General features: G+C 44.5%; 1 protein-coding gene across 1 annotated transcript in view; it reads left to right on the top strand.

The window, feature by feature from the left end:
• The window catches only part of SLC9A1 (solute carrier family 9 member A1), a 490,915-nt gene that overhangs the window by 280,500 nt on the left and 193,535 nt on the right, over positions 1-16,880 (top strand). The window contains exon 2 of the mRNA XM_069622885.1: positions 13,965-14,425. Coding sequence (XP_069478986.1) covers positions 13,965-14,425 — 461 coding nt within the window. The remainder of the gene's footprint in view (positions 1-13,964; positions 14,426-16,880) is intronic.

Raw genomic sequence — 16,880 nt, 5'->3', positions numbered from 1 at the left:
AGCGATGGAACACAACCTTTCACCCCTTGACAAAACAGGAAGTGGCATCACATAGCATTGTTTCTAAGTACACTTCGAAAAATATGGTTACGATATCACTGTAAAGTGATATACATTTATACAAGAATAGATCACCATATGCATCAATATGTGCACCTATAGGCCCATATTACCAAATTACTGTCAATGCAAGCAGAAGTACAAGGCCAAACGATAATGATGCGTTATTATTTAGCACTTACGCTTAAGCGGTTCATATAGAACAAATATACATAAAATATCACCACACCTGTGTTTGCACTGATTTATCAACTTCAGGAGGATGAAAGGCTGAGATGACCTTGCCGGGAGTCGAACCTGCAGATCACACACACATTGTAATAGCGATTACTGAACCCACTGAGCTATCTTACCAGCTATAGCTATCAGAAATCCAGCCACTCAAGAAACAAAGAGCCACATGCTGCTCGCCACAGCCTAGGAGCATCAATTTAATGATTTTTTAAAGAAAAGAAGGGAGTAGCAAGGGGGACTTCAGAGGTCGCAGATGCGCTACCTAAATGACACCCCTGGAACCATTTTACTGTGTACATTTTTGCACTTTGATGGCCTACCGAACTGACGGCAGCAGGAAAAAACACGAATTGCCTGCCTTCTGGCTTGGTTTGCTCACTGTAATTACCTGGTTGTACATTACGGAGCGGCTGTACAACCTACTTCTGTTTGGGTTTCATGTTTGGAAGATGAGATGTGTACTGCACGTCATTGCAATCACTTTTTTGCACTTTGAATGATTGGTGCACTTAGTATCGGACTCAGGTGTTTCGGTTTAGGTAGAATTGATTGTTATATTGGGTGTGCGACCTTTTTTGCATATGATGTAGATACGTGTAAATGATTGTGTATTTTCAATCCTGATGTAATGACGATTGTGTTGTGTGCAAGTTCAGCTAGAAATAGTACCCATTAGTAAAGGGTGAGCTGTTTAGCCACACATAAGAAAAAAACTTTACTAAACTTAGTTAAAAATTCTAGTTTTAATGACTTTTGCATATTAGGAAGAAATTGTGTTTTCTTAGTTGCCTTCCGGCGGCCGTCTGAGTAGCTTGGGATGAGCAGAATTCTACTGAACAAGAGAGGCGCTTTCCTATGCCCTGCTATTATATTGAGAGATTAGAGTCCCACTATGCTGGGTTACAGATTCAGGGTTGACAGTGTGCAGTCTGTTTCCGCAGGACTCTCTTCAGACTCCCACTGACACCCAGGAGCTAACAGGGGTGGCGCCAGCAGCTCGGGCAGAATGCCAGTGCAGCCCAGTTATACATTCTAAACACGTGATGCAGCCCTAAATCCGTAGAGAACCAAACGGGATCTATTCTGAAGCAAAGTGCATTTACCCCATAAGAATGGACATCCGTCCCTGGTGACATCTCGCACACTCCAACCTTAGCACCATTCAGGTTACATGAAACTATGATGCAAAGCAGGTGGGCACACACCATGACTTAGCAAATTACATAGCAAACTGCACAACAAATTGCAGGTGTGATACCCCACAAGCAGGTACCCCTAAAACGTGCACGTTTTATTTAAATCCTATAATCTGTTGGCCAATGCTGCTGGCTTAATGTGTTTTTATAATGCTTCATTTTCTGCTAATTTGACACTAGTGGCAACAATTTTTCCTTGGGGGGGGGGGGGCGGGGGTGTTAACGAGCACGGGTCTCCACGTAAGTAGGTTTACCTCTGAAAGTAGTTCCCCTCTCAATCCCCACACAATTTTAAGGGTTCGCCCCAGCCTGAAGAATGGGATGGTTGCCCCCCTGTGGACTCACATCCGATGGCCTGCACAACAGGCTGGCGTCACATGTGTGCCATTGTGCAAGAGGGTGAGTTCACATCCACGGGACTAAGGTTGGTTTATTTCTTATCCAGGACGGTTTATATTGCTGGTTTCACATCCAGTGCTCTGCACACAAGGCTGGTGTCGCATCCGTACCTTCACGTACTTGAGACTGAGGCCTGCTGCCTTCAAAACCATCGCACCAAGATTGTCTGGCTTCACGTCCCAGGGATGTGCACACGGCTGGCTTCATGCCAGTTGGCAGTGCTATATATGGGATAAAATGCCCCCTACTGTACATTATAAGGATATTGCAAGCCACCAAAGAGTTTTGTGACCCAATAGATGAACATAGCCAAAGGCCCAGTTCGTTTATAAGGTCACGCATCTCGTATTCCTTATTATGCATGGTCACACATTGTCATTACCTTTTAATTACTCATTTCTTGCGTACTATAATGTAAGAGATCTTCCCAGTGCCCCAGATAAGATTAACAGGTGGGAGTATTTTACTCCCTATTTTTTCAAGTTTGGAGTACAATGATTTTTTAGGGAGTAAAAAAGTCCAATTCCCAATGGTAATATTTTATAAAAGGTTACATGTTTTGGCTGCAAAACAGAAATGTTTTTGTAATGGATATTTCTTTGCACCTAGTTAGTATGTACGTTTAACCATGCATGTTTACTTTTACCGATTAGACCGTAATAATAGTAGTTCCTACCTGTGGCACTGTGTACTTGCAGTCCAAACCTATCCATGGAACTGAGTGGGTGAAAGCAGAGGGATTGGCTCCTATGTGTCCTCTTGCTATTTTTTTTGTTGGGAGCATTTTTACTCATAAGATTAATTTTTGGGGAATATTTGCCTATACACCCCTAATCGCTAGGGCTGGGTTGTCCATTTGCTGATTTATATAATCAGTTAGGTGCTGCATAAACTCCAGCAGCGCACATGTTAAGCCTATAACCATAAATCGTTCCTTGTCAACCAAGTGACACGGAAAACTAGTGTGCAAGCAAGGATCTTAAAGCTTTTCATGGCTTTAATGAAGTGCTGCAGTGACAGCTGGAATTCTCTGCTAGCTCAAGCAGCAGACATTGTATAAAATCCTGGAAATATTGTTTTTATTACAGGCTACTTTGAACATCCCATCAAATATTGCAGACTGCCATGTGGTAGTGAGCCACCGGGCTTTTCCGTTCTTATGGATGCAAAATATAACGCTGCTAAGAAGTGAGCCTTCTGCTACATATTTTCCCCTTCATGCTGGATCACAGTCAATCTGCACCCACTCTACAAATTTTCAATGCGCTTCAGGGGGGGGTGAGGGAAAGCCGGGCAATAGCAAAATGCGCACAACTTGGGTCTGACGAGCTGACTCTCTGTATATCCTGTTGTCTTCCCATCCTGATATCCAAATCCTGCATGCATTAAAGCTCAAATGAGAACTGCAAGTTGAAATGTTTTATGGATTTTGACTAACTGTATTGAAGTTATCGATAGTGTTGAATTTACATGCTCCTTTGTTGAAAAACGCTGTCTCTTGTGGTTGATATTCACATGCATAGGACATATGATTTGCTATAAATACAGAAATTTAAAAAATGAGCACTACAAGGATCAGCGAGGAGACCCTGCTCCAGAATCTGACCATACCATGTAATGCCAACCAATGGGGAATCCTAGGAACCTGCACGGCTACCTGCAGAGTCTAGGCGAGAACCCAGTCTACTTCAGGACCCTAGGCCTGCAGGTCGAGTAATCCTTTTACATTCTGATGGAAGTGCCCACTAGACTAACTTCAGGTGTGTGGTTCTGTATTCAGTGTTGGCTTAACACTAGGCACAAAGTGGCATTTTCCATCTGTGGCCTCAATGTGCTTTCTTGACCTCAATGAGTGTTTACTGGGTGGACATACAAAGCTGTGAAGATGGTAGAGGTGGTGTCTTCCCATCCGGAGGACCATGCATGAGGCATTGCCTTCACATTCACGGCGCAGTGCACCAAGTGGCTTCTGACTGCAAGGAGCTCGGGTTCTTGTGGTGCTGTACATGTGCTGCTGGTCTGAGCGATGCCACTGAGCGTTGAGCCACAGCACAAAAGGGGAACCCAGAAGCAACCAGCTGCAAGAGGAGGCCACAACATTACACAACAGTGACGGAAATCTGCGTGGGTGGAACATGAAGTTAGCTAACTAATGTGCATTCTAGGAAGAACACCAATAGACTACTGTGTGAAAGAATGAGAAGATTATTATTATTTTTTTAATCCATTGAAATGGTAAGTCCTGTTAGTCCAGTTCTAAAGTGTGTAGACTGCAGTTTTTGATACCTTTTTTATTGAACGAACTGTGGGGCTTTGAAAGCTAATGCTGTCTTCTATCTCTGCATAGAATGTTCAGCCTTCTTCATGAGAAGGAGCTGAGTGAAATGATTGGTGAAGGAAAAACCCACAGGACAGTTCATTCTCAAAGCAAAGAGAAAAGGAGTCTGTCTCCTCGTGACTGATGATTGGAGGTTTCTCCCCAGGTTCTAGCGCACGTTTTTGTTTAGTATTTTTTTTTTTTTTTTAAATGTGTCCTTATTCCAATAAGCCCTGTGGATGACACGCGTTTTTGAAGTCCAGGCATTGTTGAATGGGCAAACAGTGTAAAGAATTCAAGAATGGGTTTATCTAGTCAACTTTGCTGAGGTGAAGGACTAGAAGGGCCACCCTGTTCGGCGGATGCACTCTCCACTGTAGGGAGCCATGGCGTTGCAGCTGACCTAGTGACCACAAGGCAGCTCCACTTCTTATGCAGTGGATCGGGATGGGGCGGTGTTCGGGTTAGTTGATAAATCTCATACCAGAGCCATAACTCGTAGAATGAGAAGTTTAAAAATCCCTGCCGTCACTACCACAAACATTTTTTTAAATCTTTTTTTTTTTTTTTGGCGTAGTTTTTTTCTTTTTTTTTTTTTTGGACAATAGGAAATGGGACATGGGAGAGGGGGGTCCTCTAAAGGAGCACCAGCTAATACATGGCAGAGGTTCAGGGCAAAACTAGGTCTGGGGAATGATGCAGTGGCCGGCCACTATAACGATTACCCTCGGGCCATGGAGGCTGGAGTAGAGTGGTGGGTGCAGGCCCGTTTCTTGACCTGGGCCAAGGGACAATTGCCCTAATGCATGTTTAAATTGCTCTGGGGTTGACCGGGCGAGTAGTGGCATCAGGTGCTGCCTCTTATGCAACATAACGTTAGGTAAAAGACCGCACCATTGTCTCAAGTTTCGCGCCGCGGCGCCACTCTGTTGGTGCCTGCTTTTGGATTCCGGCAGCCGTGTGCCGTCCAGCAGCAGACCACCTGGTATGTGACTTTAGTGCTTTCATGGCTGGAGGTGGAACGCTTTGGTTTCAATCGATGCTGTCACTGTGTTCATCATTTCAGTGAAAATGGTGTGTATTTTACGCTGTTGTGAGAAAGGTTGTAGTCCCATCCTTCTCCGTCCATCAGAACACTCTTTAGGACATCCCATTTCAGGTAGCTTTCAGCAATTGAAATATAGCAGACATAGGCGATGAAATGAAGCTTGCCCTAACAGCCGAGGTGTAAGGCATTGGGTGTTAACAGGATGTGGACAGCTGTGGTAGGAAAACGCAGCTTGTTTATTGCCCTAATGTGCTGAAATTGTGCTGATTCACTGGAGACTTCTGCAGGTTATCTTTTAAATATTGTCTCGTATTGAGTAGAACCATAACAGTCGGCTTGGGTCTGTATTGTATTACCCCACGTTTCCTTGTCCCAGGACCCACCCACTACTGGCCCTATGCATTGGCAGGCTGTGAGTGGAAGAGGTCACTAACATAATAATAGTCACCTGGCTCCTGCAGTCAGCAGCTGCCTCTGCATAACTACGTTTGTTGGCCTCGACAGTGGCGCGTGGATGGCCTGCTTCCCACTGCAATACCGAAACCCTGCAAGGCCTTGTCTGCCAGCCATCAGCCCGCAAACAAAACAAGCATGGGCAATGACGAAGGTTTGGGCTTTTGTGTAGGCACGGGACATCAATACACATGCACATTATGGGGCTTGCCCGTATTTTGCTCGCATATCTTGGGACCTGCTATACATTCCCTCCGCCGATTTCAAATATTTCATTCCCCTTTTTATTTTATTTTTTTGCCGGGTATAAAGCCAACCACTTGCCCAAATTCGCCCTGTTTTCTTGGTTGTCTTCCCTGGACAGTGGTTCATGGTAACCTTGCTGTGCTTGTGTTACCATTTTCTACAATGGCGATGGCTTCTCGTTGCGGGACAGAAGGTGAAGTGAAAGGTACCCCCTTGGATCGTGAGGGGAAACATTGATTGTGGAGATCGGGAGAAAGGAGGCCCAGAATAAGCATAGGAGTGTTTTTCAGGAAGTGCACTTTGAATGCGCAGTGTTTGGTGAATAGCCCACAGTTGACATGCTTGCTTCTGACATGGGACAAGACTGGGCTACACAAGTACCAATGGCTGGCCGGGTTGACTTGACCCTTCCTCTTTCTGAGGTTGTGAGCACCAAACCATGTGTCTGTTATGTATTTAGAGATTCACACGCAAAATCCTTTTATAACAGACTTGTTTATCAAATATAGAGATCTCTGATCACTGTTCTATTCCTGAAATGCTCTCTGATTTAATACAAAGCAGACAGGAACACTCATTGGTGCTTTTTGTCCCCTTTCCCACTGCCATATGGGTATTTTGAAAGAGTGCAATAAGAGGGTACCATTCATTCCACCTTGGAATGATAACCTTCTATTAGAAATACAAGTGAGGTGGTAAGAACAGAACTCCTGCAACACACGGCCAGTGGGCCCTCGGACCCCGGTAGGCTGGTTACACTGCAGTGTGCCACTATGGAAAGTTTTAAACTGCATTCAGGCAAGGCCTTCCCTAAGAGCAGGTGACAGAAGAACCATTTATTTAAGCAGCAACAGCTATGTTTTTAAATTAGATTTCTTCTGTAAAGTGCTTAAATGACAATGTAATGAAACCAGCTTCATTTGTATAGCAATAACTTACTGATATTGAGGAGGGGTTTTGTCGCGTGACCCAGAGGTGCAGTTTGGGAGTGACGTGTGCCAGTCTGGGTGGAGGGAGCGCATTCTAATATTTCGCCCTGTACAGCACATTTGCTAGAAACTGCCCTAGGTGGGTGACTGGTGCTGTCACTCATGAAGACAGTTAAACGCTCATATAGGCGTGTACAGAGGGTTCCCCGTAGTAACCACGACCAGAGGTAGGTTTTAACCTGGAAGTGGCACAAGCCATCATCTGGAAGTAATTAGAACTGGAAATGAACGTGTCCCCGGAAGTAAATGCCTGGGAATGGTATAAGGTCACCCTGCCCCCAGAGGTAATAAAGTACCTGGTTAATGCTGGAATTGCCAGTACATTGACCCATTGGCTTATTTGTACTCCACTAATGTTTGGGGCCAATTTTATGTTCGTTGGATGTGTCTTTGGTAGAGGCTAGCCCGGCTAACCTTTAGTTGATATTTGCTGATTTCTTTCTTTAGGAGACCAATGTACACTTTATTAGAATGTTCTAGTCTAAGGTACTTCTATTTTATTGCAGAATTCATGAGAATGGAGTATTCCCTATGGTAAATGCAGCTGATGGTGCCACTTGGTTTTCAATACTTAATCTGTGGGCTAAAGGACAGGTAGAGTCCAGGATAACTCGAGAGGGTACAGATTCTTTCAGAGGTTTTGCGGTCCAAGTCCGGGCCAGTTGAAAGGAATTTGTGAGATATTAGTGGTGCCATAAAGCATTAAAGCTTGGGATCTGCAAGAGTTGTGTACACGTTGGCCCACACCCTCCAAGATGCCTTAATCCCTCTCCTGCCTCCGTTTTACAGCCGCTCCAACATCCTCTCCTTCAGCGCTTTGGAGAGGCAGCAGAGTGGTGTAAGCACTACACAAGCACCAGCATAACATATCCTGAGGATGGGAGTTCATGGTGTGAGTGGGTTCTTACAGACGGAGTGCAGTATTAAGAAGATATGCGGGGCACCAATGCATTTGTATCACATCTTCCAGTTGCAGTGGGTCTCTATTACTTTCCGATGTGAGAGGTCAGTCCCTGATTACTGTGGGAGGTGAGAAGCTTCTGTGATTTTGCTATAGGGGTGGGTGGGCGAAGTTGACAAGGCTCGCTGTACACATCCGACTCTGGGGCGTGAGAGGGCTGTGTGGATGGATGGGTTGTGGGTCTGCCCCTGATTACGTAGTGGGTGGTGAGCATCTTCTTTTTTTTTTCTCCCCATCCTCTGGGTGTGGCAGGGGAGTCGGTGGCGTTACCCATTCCATTTAGTAGACGCTCGTGCAGTTCTGGTTTTAACTTTTCATTCTGTGACTTGTAGTCCTGGGTGGCCATTATAAACCCAGCACTTCAAGTCCCAAAATGAAAAGTTAAAACTAGATCTGCACGTGAGTCTACAGAATGGAATGGATAATGTCATGCATGCAATGGTTCTTTTTCCTATTGCACAGGTGGATTTTACGGTTCATCCCAAGGTAACAGTGTAGTCGGTGAGTGTCTGCAGTGATTAATCCGGATGTGTCCTCTCCCCTTCCAGAGTGCACAAGGATTGGGTGAGTGATCTAGACAACACCAATCTACCCCATTGCATGAATCGCTATTGTTTTAGATTTGGACCGGACAGTTTCTGAATCATTGTACTTTTAACAGGAGGGCTATACCGCCAGTTGCGCAAACCGTTCTGCTGTTCAAGGTCTGATACTGCCCCTTTAGAGGAGAAGGTGGATGTGTTTTCCCTAGCTCCCACCCACTCACCGCCTTCACACAGGAACAGCAGGAGAAGGGCTTATGTGGTACCCCATGTGTTGTGCCTATACCGCATCGAGTGTATGAGAGACGAAATAACCTCGGGCAACCATACCGAATGTACCCTAGTGAAAGAGTGGAAGGATGTCAAGGGGCAGCCAGTGAAGTACTAACACATATGCATGCTATAGGTACATATGTTCCCCTAACCAATCGTTCCCTTCAATAAGTTTTGCAGTTTGCCAAGTAGCGTGATGTCATAGATGACGCATATTCGGGTATATAATTTCTGTATAATCAAGTTTGTGTCAGTGTGCAAGCATCAGTCTATTCTCAATTCGATAAAGCAGGGCGGAACGATGAACAAAGTAATACTTTGCCGTATTTTCTGTGTCTTGTCTGGTGTGAGAAACCTTGGGGTATTCTCCCATTAGGACCCAGAGAGTCCTCTGTTCAGGTGGCCAGGGGAGGGCCATCGTTCCTTGGATTCCAAACCTGGGGGTGGACGAGCAAAGCAGGATCACCTGGGTAGGGGAATGCAGGGTTGCCTTTGTGGGAATACCCCAGGCGAGACACAGTATTCTGACAGGGCGATAGAGGAAGTCCCGGATGCCTTCATAGGATACATTGATTCCTGTCGCCCTAATCCAGGTCTCATTTTCCCTAATTCCAATCCTGTCGTCTGTGACCCAAGGGAGAGGAAGGAAAGAGTCAATCGTCCAACGTAGGGAAGGAATAAAAAATCAACTAAAACATAGAGGTCTGATAATATCAATTTATCCTCTACCAATCTAGATCACAGGGAATGTCCTCAAAACCCATGTTTGTATAATCAATCAGGAATATGAAGGGGGACAACCATCCCCTCGAGGGAAAACCCGGCTAAAGGATCTTATGTCCACTGTCGATTCCCTGATAAGTAACCGTAAATAGATCTACCCTCCAAAACCCTTCCATCACCCCCTCTCCATTTCCAACAAATACTGAGACGAGGAGGAGGCCACTAAGGTCAATGAAGATTTCCCATAGAAAGAACATGCAGCAAGTAAGGGCAACCTACTATAGAAAGAAAGAACTCAAGTTGTCCCAATAATAGGCAGGGTCAGGCATTTAATAAGGACCACTCACACCTGCCTCCACTTTGACAGTTTTTTCAACTATAAAAGGTGTGGTTTTTCACAAGGAGAGCCAGAGAAGCCAAGGAGCAATGAGACCCTGGCCCAGTGTTTCTGAGGTGCTGCAGCGTGGCTAGGGAGCCGTGCCTCCACGCCGCCGGAGCACATCAGCCTGTATCCTGCTTGTGGTGTTCGGTGCAATGTTCATTCCCTTGGGACGCGTGCCGGTCCCAAGGGTATCTGAGGGGAAGGTGGTGAGACCCTTACCTCAAACCTGTGTTTCCAGAGGGACCGCTTGTCAACCCAACGCTGCCCAGTGAGTGAGGGAGAAACTCTGGACCGTGCGTTTGACTGAAGCAGAGCGGAAGAAAGACAGTTTAAAGCGGCACGGAAAGAAGAAAGTTGCGCCAGTGGCGCAGACGAAAACTGAGGAGCAAATAACCAGGCGGTTTCGAGCATCTCTGATTGTACCCCACAAGTGAAGAGTGTGTAGAAAAACTGTAGATAAAAACAGAAAAGGTGCATCCTGTCAAGCTAAACTGGTGTGAAACCAGGAGTGGCCTAAGCTTGGGGAAGGGAACCCTGAGAGGCCTAATCAAGTGGATTACTTATTTATGATATTGGAGGAAAGCCATGCACCACCCGACAAAACATAATTTTATGTTTTAAACTGAAGGGGGCCTGAGCTTGGGGAAAGGACCCCTGAGAGGCCTAACCAAGCTGGAGAACTGTTATATTTTTTGTGGCATTTTGAACTTGGACAAGGTGAGGCTTGGTGAAGGGAAAACCCCAATGAATCAGACATTGAAAGTGTTTAAGGATACTGCCCAGGCTTTGTGGAGGTCTTATGAGCAGTTCTTTTTGATTGAACTCATTTCTATGACATTGACCAAACTACACCTGGTGAGAAGACCACCTGAACCCAATCCTGGGTTCCTATTTTTTTTGTTAAACCACTGTTGCTTTTTTTTTTTTAAAGACTTTCCATCACATTTGTGTAAAGTGTGAGGGCAAGCATAGGTTTAGACACATATCGACCTTTGTTTTGGACTATCGGACATAGATCGTCTTTAGCAACATCAGTTAAGGGAACATCCGTTTATACTTTGGGCCAGTTAGGCATTACACCAACCCAGGAACCTTAGTAAATAAAGGGTTTGAAACAAACATCCTTGAGTCTGTCTCGCTTGATACCATGTCTTGTCTCGCACCGGGTATTTGGTCTGAGATCTTTCCATCTAGCACAAGAGACGCTTCAAGGTGCTAGAGTGCACCACTCTGGTTTCATTAACCATAAAGTCACAAGAAGCAACTGTGCCAATACTTGCAGGTAATAGTGGTGCTACCCCTCAGACTCTTCCATCTGGGACAACATGCTGAGATCTACAGAGTTAACCCTTAGGTTTCTATGATATGCACACTCCGTTAGCATAAAGTAGAGCTATCTCTTAGGTGACCCTGATCCTCCAACAGCCATGGACTTAAAGGCTGTTCCTCAAATTGCACATATCCTACGACAGCTGTGCGCAATCCTTGACTCCAGATGTTTTGGACTACAAATTCCATCACTCCTAGCCAGGGGTGGAATTGGAAAAAAGGATCTAGTCGTACTCTAGCTGTATCCAAAAATGAGGAGTGGGATGGCAGGACAGATGGTAGGGGTGGGAAAATGGGGTCGGGGCCTGACCTTTGGTTTACATTGTTAAATGGAACTTTTTGGTTTGTAGCCAGACTAAACAAGATGCTATTTGACACACATCTTTTTAGAACATGTTTTAGTGTTCTCTACGATTCATCATTTACGATAAAACTCACAATTACAAATCTAGTTTCAACATAATTTGATTGGCAGTAAAATGTGAAATGTGTAGGGCTCTATACATTGTCAGTATGTAAAAATGTAATTGTCCTACATGAATAGTACAGGAAGTTAATCCATCTATGACCAGTGACAGTTTAATGTTAATTTTTAATTACTGTACCTCTTAATGAAAACCTTTATTAGTAAGTCACAGTAAATGAGCAAAACAGAAATTCAGTACTCTAAGCAAGCCCATACCCGCACCTTAAACTCTGTATACCTTGTAGTTGCCATTAATCATCTGGCTGCAGTTACTTCATTTGAATCCAAACAGTGGCCAAGACAACAGATTAGGCTTTTGTGTAGGCATGGGATATGCATTTGCCAGGCACTGTCTTCGAAGAAATATCTAACCATAAAATGCACCAGCTGGAAAACGGTGTGATTATCTAGGCACACAAGTGTCTAGCATATGCCTGTCTAATATCTAAACACAAACCAAAACTGTTGATTTTGTCAATGTTTGTTTACAGAGGACCTCGGCGCAAGGAACCTATATAAATCAAGTAGTTGAAGGCATTCATTTGTTATTAAACCTGAAACACTTTTGCAACTACAATTAAAGCTGTGCACCAATATGGAAATTCTAGGTGACTGCTTTGGGATACACTAATGGGAGTACGAGTGTACACGATGTTCTTCCTACTCATTAAATCTTTCCCATTGCAAGGGTATAGTTTTTTCAAATAGTGTAATTAAGTTGAAATTGGGACCTCAATTTTTGCCGTTGTCAGAATGTGAATAACTAATTGACCAGGATCACACTTTAATTAAACCGTGCAGCACGGATTTTAACCCACTGTGGAAATTTGACAACATACCTTCCAAGCTTGGACGTCGAGGCCTTCAATAACAGTCTTATAAAGTTTACTTACAAAATACACAAATTGCATAGTAAAGCCACAAGACGACATGTAAATCTTTAGAGCAATATGCTAGGACAAAAGAATAATTATTGTGGCTTTCATTTTCACATCCTAAATGGTAAACTATATTCCCCAGAATACAGGTTCATACAAATCTATTTAACCCCCCTGGTCTTTCAGTGATTTAAGACGCACAATAAAAGTTTGTGTAATAAACTCGGATTGATAGGGAGTTTCTTTGTTAACCTCCAACTCGTTGTTGTTCATGATGTTGAAAACATTTGATTAGTGACATAAATTAACTTGCATTTTAAGCTAATAGATATCATGGAAATACATCTTTAAAAAGGCACGTTGTGGTGCTCACTTCAATATTAACAGATTTGTAAGGTAACTGGTGCTTTAAAAGGTCTTTCAGTTGGAAATGTTCTTTAATGCATATGATAGGCTCTGTTGCTTATAAAAAGGTCTTTTTGAGGTCGTAAGTAGCTCAGTCTGCAGAGCCAAGTATGCAGTGTGTGTCTAGCCTTGGGGAACCCTGACTTGGGAACCTGTCGTTGGAATGTCCGCCCAGAGCCGATTTTATATTTAGCTCGTGATGTTTCTGGGACGCTTTTCTTGAGCTTTTGAATTAAAAGTACTCTCTGTAAACGAACTAGTGGTACGGCTTATCAATGACTTATATTACACTTTAATTTCTGCCCCTAGCAAGCGTAATGAACAGTGTTTTAATTGTGGGGGTCCTAGTCCAAAACATCTGGAGAGCCCCGAGTTGCAGATCCATGTCTTATTGGCTGTGGCCGAAGAGGCAGAATTAGTCCTCTGGTTATCCACAGCTAAATGGCTGATGTACACTGTGGACGTTTTATGGGTGCTGTGTGATCACATTTGCATTTACCCAGCCCCTGTTCCCCAAGGAGGGGCAACCTGTACTTGGACATAGCTCTGTGTATACAGCTGACTGTGTAGGTTGCACCTTCGTGGAGTCCCAAGTAGGAAGAGGGAATGATTTTGTGTAGACCACATTTGCCATTAATGGCGCCAAGCACACACTAATGGCTCTATGGAAACTGCAGTGTACACAGTTGCCACAAGGAAAGGTGCTGCATGTTAAAACAAGACAATAAGCTTGTACTCTATTGCATTTCAGAAATTCTTGTTTTATAATCTTTCACCATTGTTTCTTCCGTTCATTTTACATAAAATATTTGTAATGTTAAATTTTAAGTACAAAGCAAGATTCTAGCTGTACCATGTACACGTATTATTTTGATCTGTTTGGTGCATACCGACCTGAACGCAGGAGATCTCCCAACAGGCTAGTAAGGTGAAAAGGTTGGTTGTGCTGGACCAGTCATTGACCTCCAACCTCACTGGCGAACTGTTCACCTGTTGGAAAATCTCCCCAATTTCCGATTGACTTCAACTGTGATTGACTCACACTCTTTCCTTCCTCTTTCAGGATTCCATGTCATCCCCACTGTGTCCAATGTGGTGCCGGAGAGCTGCCTACTGATTGTTGTGGGCCTGCTGGTCGGAGGCCTCATCAAGGGCGTTGGGGAGACACCTCCTGTCCTCCATACAAACATCTTCTTCCTCTTCCTCCTGCCCCCCATCATCTTGGATGCAGGATACTTCCTGCCGCTGCGACAATTCACTGAGAACCTGGGAACCATCCTCATCTTTGCAGTTCTGGGGACCCTCTGGAACACATTTTTCATTGGGGGGCTGATGTTTGCAGTTTGTCAAATTGGTGGCCCATCGCTCAATGGTGTGGGCCTGTTGGCCAACCTTCTCTTTGGCGCCATCATCTCAGCAGTGGACCCAGTAGCCGTGTTGGCCGTCTTCGAGGAGATTCACATTAACGAGCTCTTGCACATCCTGGTGTTTGGGGAGTCGCTGCTAAACGATGCTGTCACTGTGGTGAGTACACCCAACACTCCGAGACCTGTGCTCTTCGAAGGTGTGTAGTCCATCCGACTAAATGCTGGGTCCTACTCCTACACGCATCATACAAGCTCCCTTCATGCAAAATTGCTCCCTTCCATTCTTCGTTTTGATTTTTAAATCTGTCCAGACTATTCCCCCCCCCCCACTCCCCCATGTCAGGCTGCCTCTCAATATTCTTCCTCGATGCCCTGCTCATCCTCACCACCTTCTGTCCACCCTCCTGCCTACCACGCTCTCCCTCCTTACCCCTGCCCCACCACTGGGAGTCCTCACTCCTTGAAATCTTTGAAATCTTTACTCCCTGAAGCAGCCTCAAGGTGGCAGGGTTTAAGATGGCTTTAGAGGTCCACCCCTTATCAGTGGCTGCCGCACCCCTGAGTTGTATAAGGACATTGCCCCCATTCCCCCCGGATTCTAAACCCAATCATGAACCAACTAAATACTATAAATTATGCAATTGTATGTTATTAAAAGACTCCCACCATTGGCGTATTTAGGCTTTCTGCTGCCCTAGGCACAACTAAGTGCATACTCTCACCCCTTCCTGATTTTAATCCACCTCTGCCAGATTCTGCCCATTTGCCAGATTCTGCCCATTCAACACACTGTCTACCTTGGCCAAACTACGCCCCTTCACCACCATCTTGTTCCAATTTAGTACCATAACAACATAGGACTTTTCTATTTTTTCTTTTGCATTTTTTTTAAGTTTGAGGGGATTAGAAAGGTATTGCTACCACTCTGTTCGTTTAAGCCTGTTATACTGTTATGTTAGTTTAAAGAGTGGTTTCAGATCTCTGCTGACCAGGATTTGGAGAGGCCAGTTTGGTCTACAGTTGGTGCACCACATGTACTTGAGGCCAATTGCCTACTTCCGGTTAGGTCAGAGAACAATCTTTAACAGAAAGCGATCAGGAAATAAGCTTTCTGCTAATTTGGACACAAGTGGGGGAGGGTTGGCATGCAGAATTCTGGTATAAATGCTAATATCTGGTTTCTCCAGTGTTGCATGCTGTTGCCCCATGCAAACCACCTAGACTGGTCAGTAATATGAATGTTTCCAGCAACATAACTACCACTTGACAGGATCGCATGTAGAAATGTAAACTTTACATATAAAATATATGCAAGTGGGGCATCTTAAACATTTTTTGATTGCAACTTACTAAACCTCCTTCATGGTTACAGATCTGGTGTTAGCAGTGTGCATAAAGGAGAGAAGGCAAGTTACCACCTGCTGGTAACCTTCTGGTTCCAGCTCATGTATCTCCAATCCCTTGGGCTGGAACACCATTAAAGATGGCAAAATCACAAGTGAAATTTGTAAACTCTGCCTGGGCATAAACACCTCAGTGAAGAAGGTTCTTGGAACCTTTGGCTGAGCATTCTGACGGTGGCGTAATGAACATTCTTACCCGTGGAAGGGTGCTCAGCCAAACCGGTGGCTGGAACAGCGGGCGAGAATACACATTCTTTGCCTGCTGCTTCCAGCCACCCGAGGCCCTTCCGCAGGTGGCGCCATTTCTTTTTCTTTTCTTTTTCTTCTCGGGATACTGGCGTTGTGCAGGAAGTGCAGCCAATGTCCTGAGGAACAAAAAGAATTTCACACCCCGGATGAATCCTGGGGTGCGAATGACTTTCACCCCCGCAGTAGGGGGTGGATATGGCCGGTAACGGCTCGCAGCATTTGGTCAGCCCCTCGCAAGCTGGTGGCCATTAGCGGCCATGTACGCCCCGGAAGCTCTCAACCGTGGGAATAACAGCCATATTTATTGATGGAAGCAACAGTATTCATCTAAGCTGTGCAGGCAGGCTTTGATATCAAAGTAAGTGGTACATACTGTTTACATCATTGCTTTTTGTGCCATTGTCCAAAATGTCCAACACTACAAAAGTGAAACTGAGTAATGGGTCGGACTTTCCAGCTCAACATTACCTTTGCGAGTGTGGTTAAGGCTATGGGTCTGGCCAGCTTGCATTTGGGGTAATTTACATTTGTTGTCAATTCCTTAGACTTGCGACTTCAAATGTGTTTATCCTCATTCGTTCAGGGGTCATTGAGAATGTCTGTCCCAACATTTATTTTCTAAAATATTACAATACATGGGAACATTTGGTGATGTGTGTTATATAGATTTCCTGCTGTCATTTGAAGCAGAAAGTCCTACCTTGTAATTGACGGCTAATTCTTGTAGAGTTTACGTATAAAAGTAACTTATGCGTTGTGTGGCATTCTTTGCAGTTGCTATTTATTTTATTTTTGTTTATTTTATTTGTTATGCGTCCAAACCCAAAGGTTTCATGTTGTTGGTTACTTCAATGCTTGACTACTTGCAATCTTAGAGTTCTGTTAGTATGGAGTGTGCCTCTGATGACATTCAGAGTAATGATAAACCCAGGAGGGATGCCATTTGACTGCTTAGCACTG

Source organism: Ambystoma mexicanum, chromosome 11, assembly GCF_040938575.1.
Source record: "Ambystoma mexicanum isolate Mex_15411 chromosome 11, UKY_AmexF1_1, whole genome shotgun sequence".
In the NCBI taxonomy this organism is placed as follows: domain Eukaryota; kingdom Metazoa; phylum Chordata; class Amphibia; order Caudata; family Ambystomatidae; genus Ambystoma; species Ambystoma mexicanum.
This window is presented reverse-complemented; position numbering and strand designations above follow the sequence as displayed.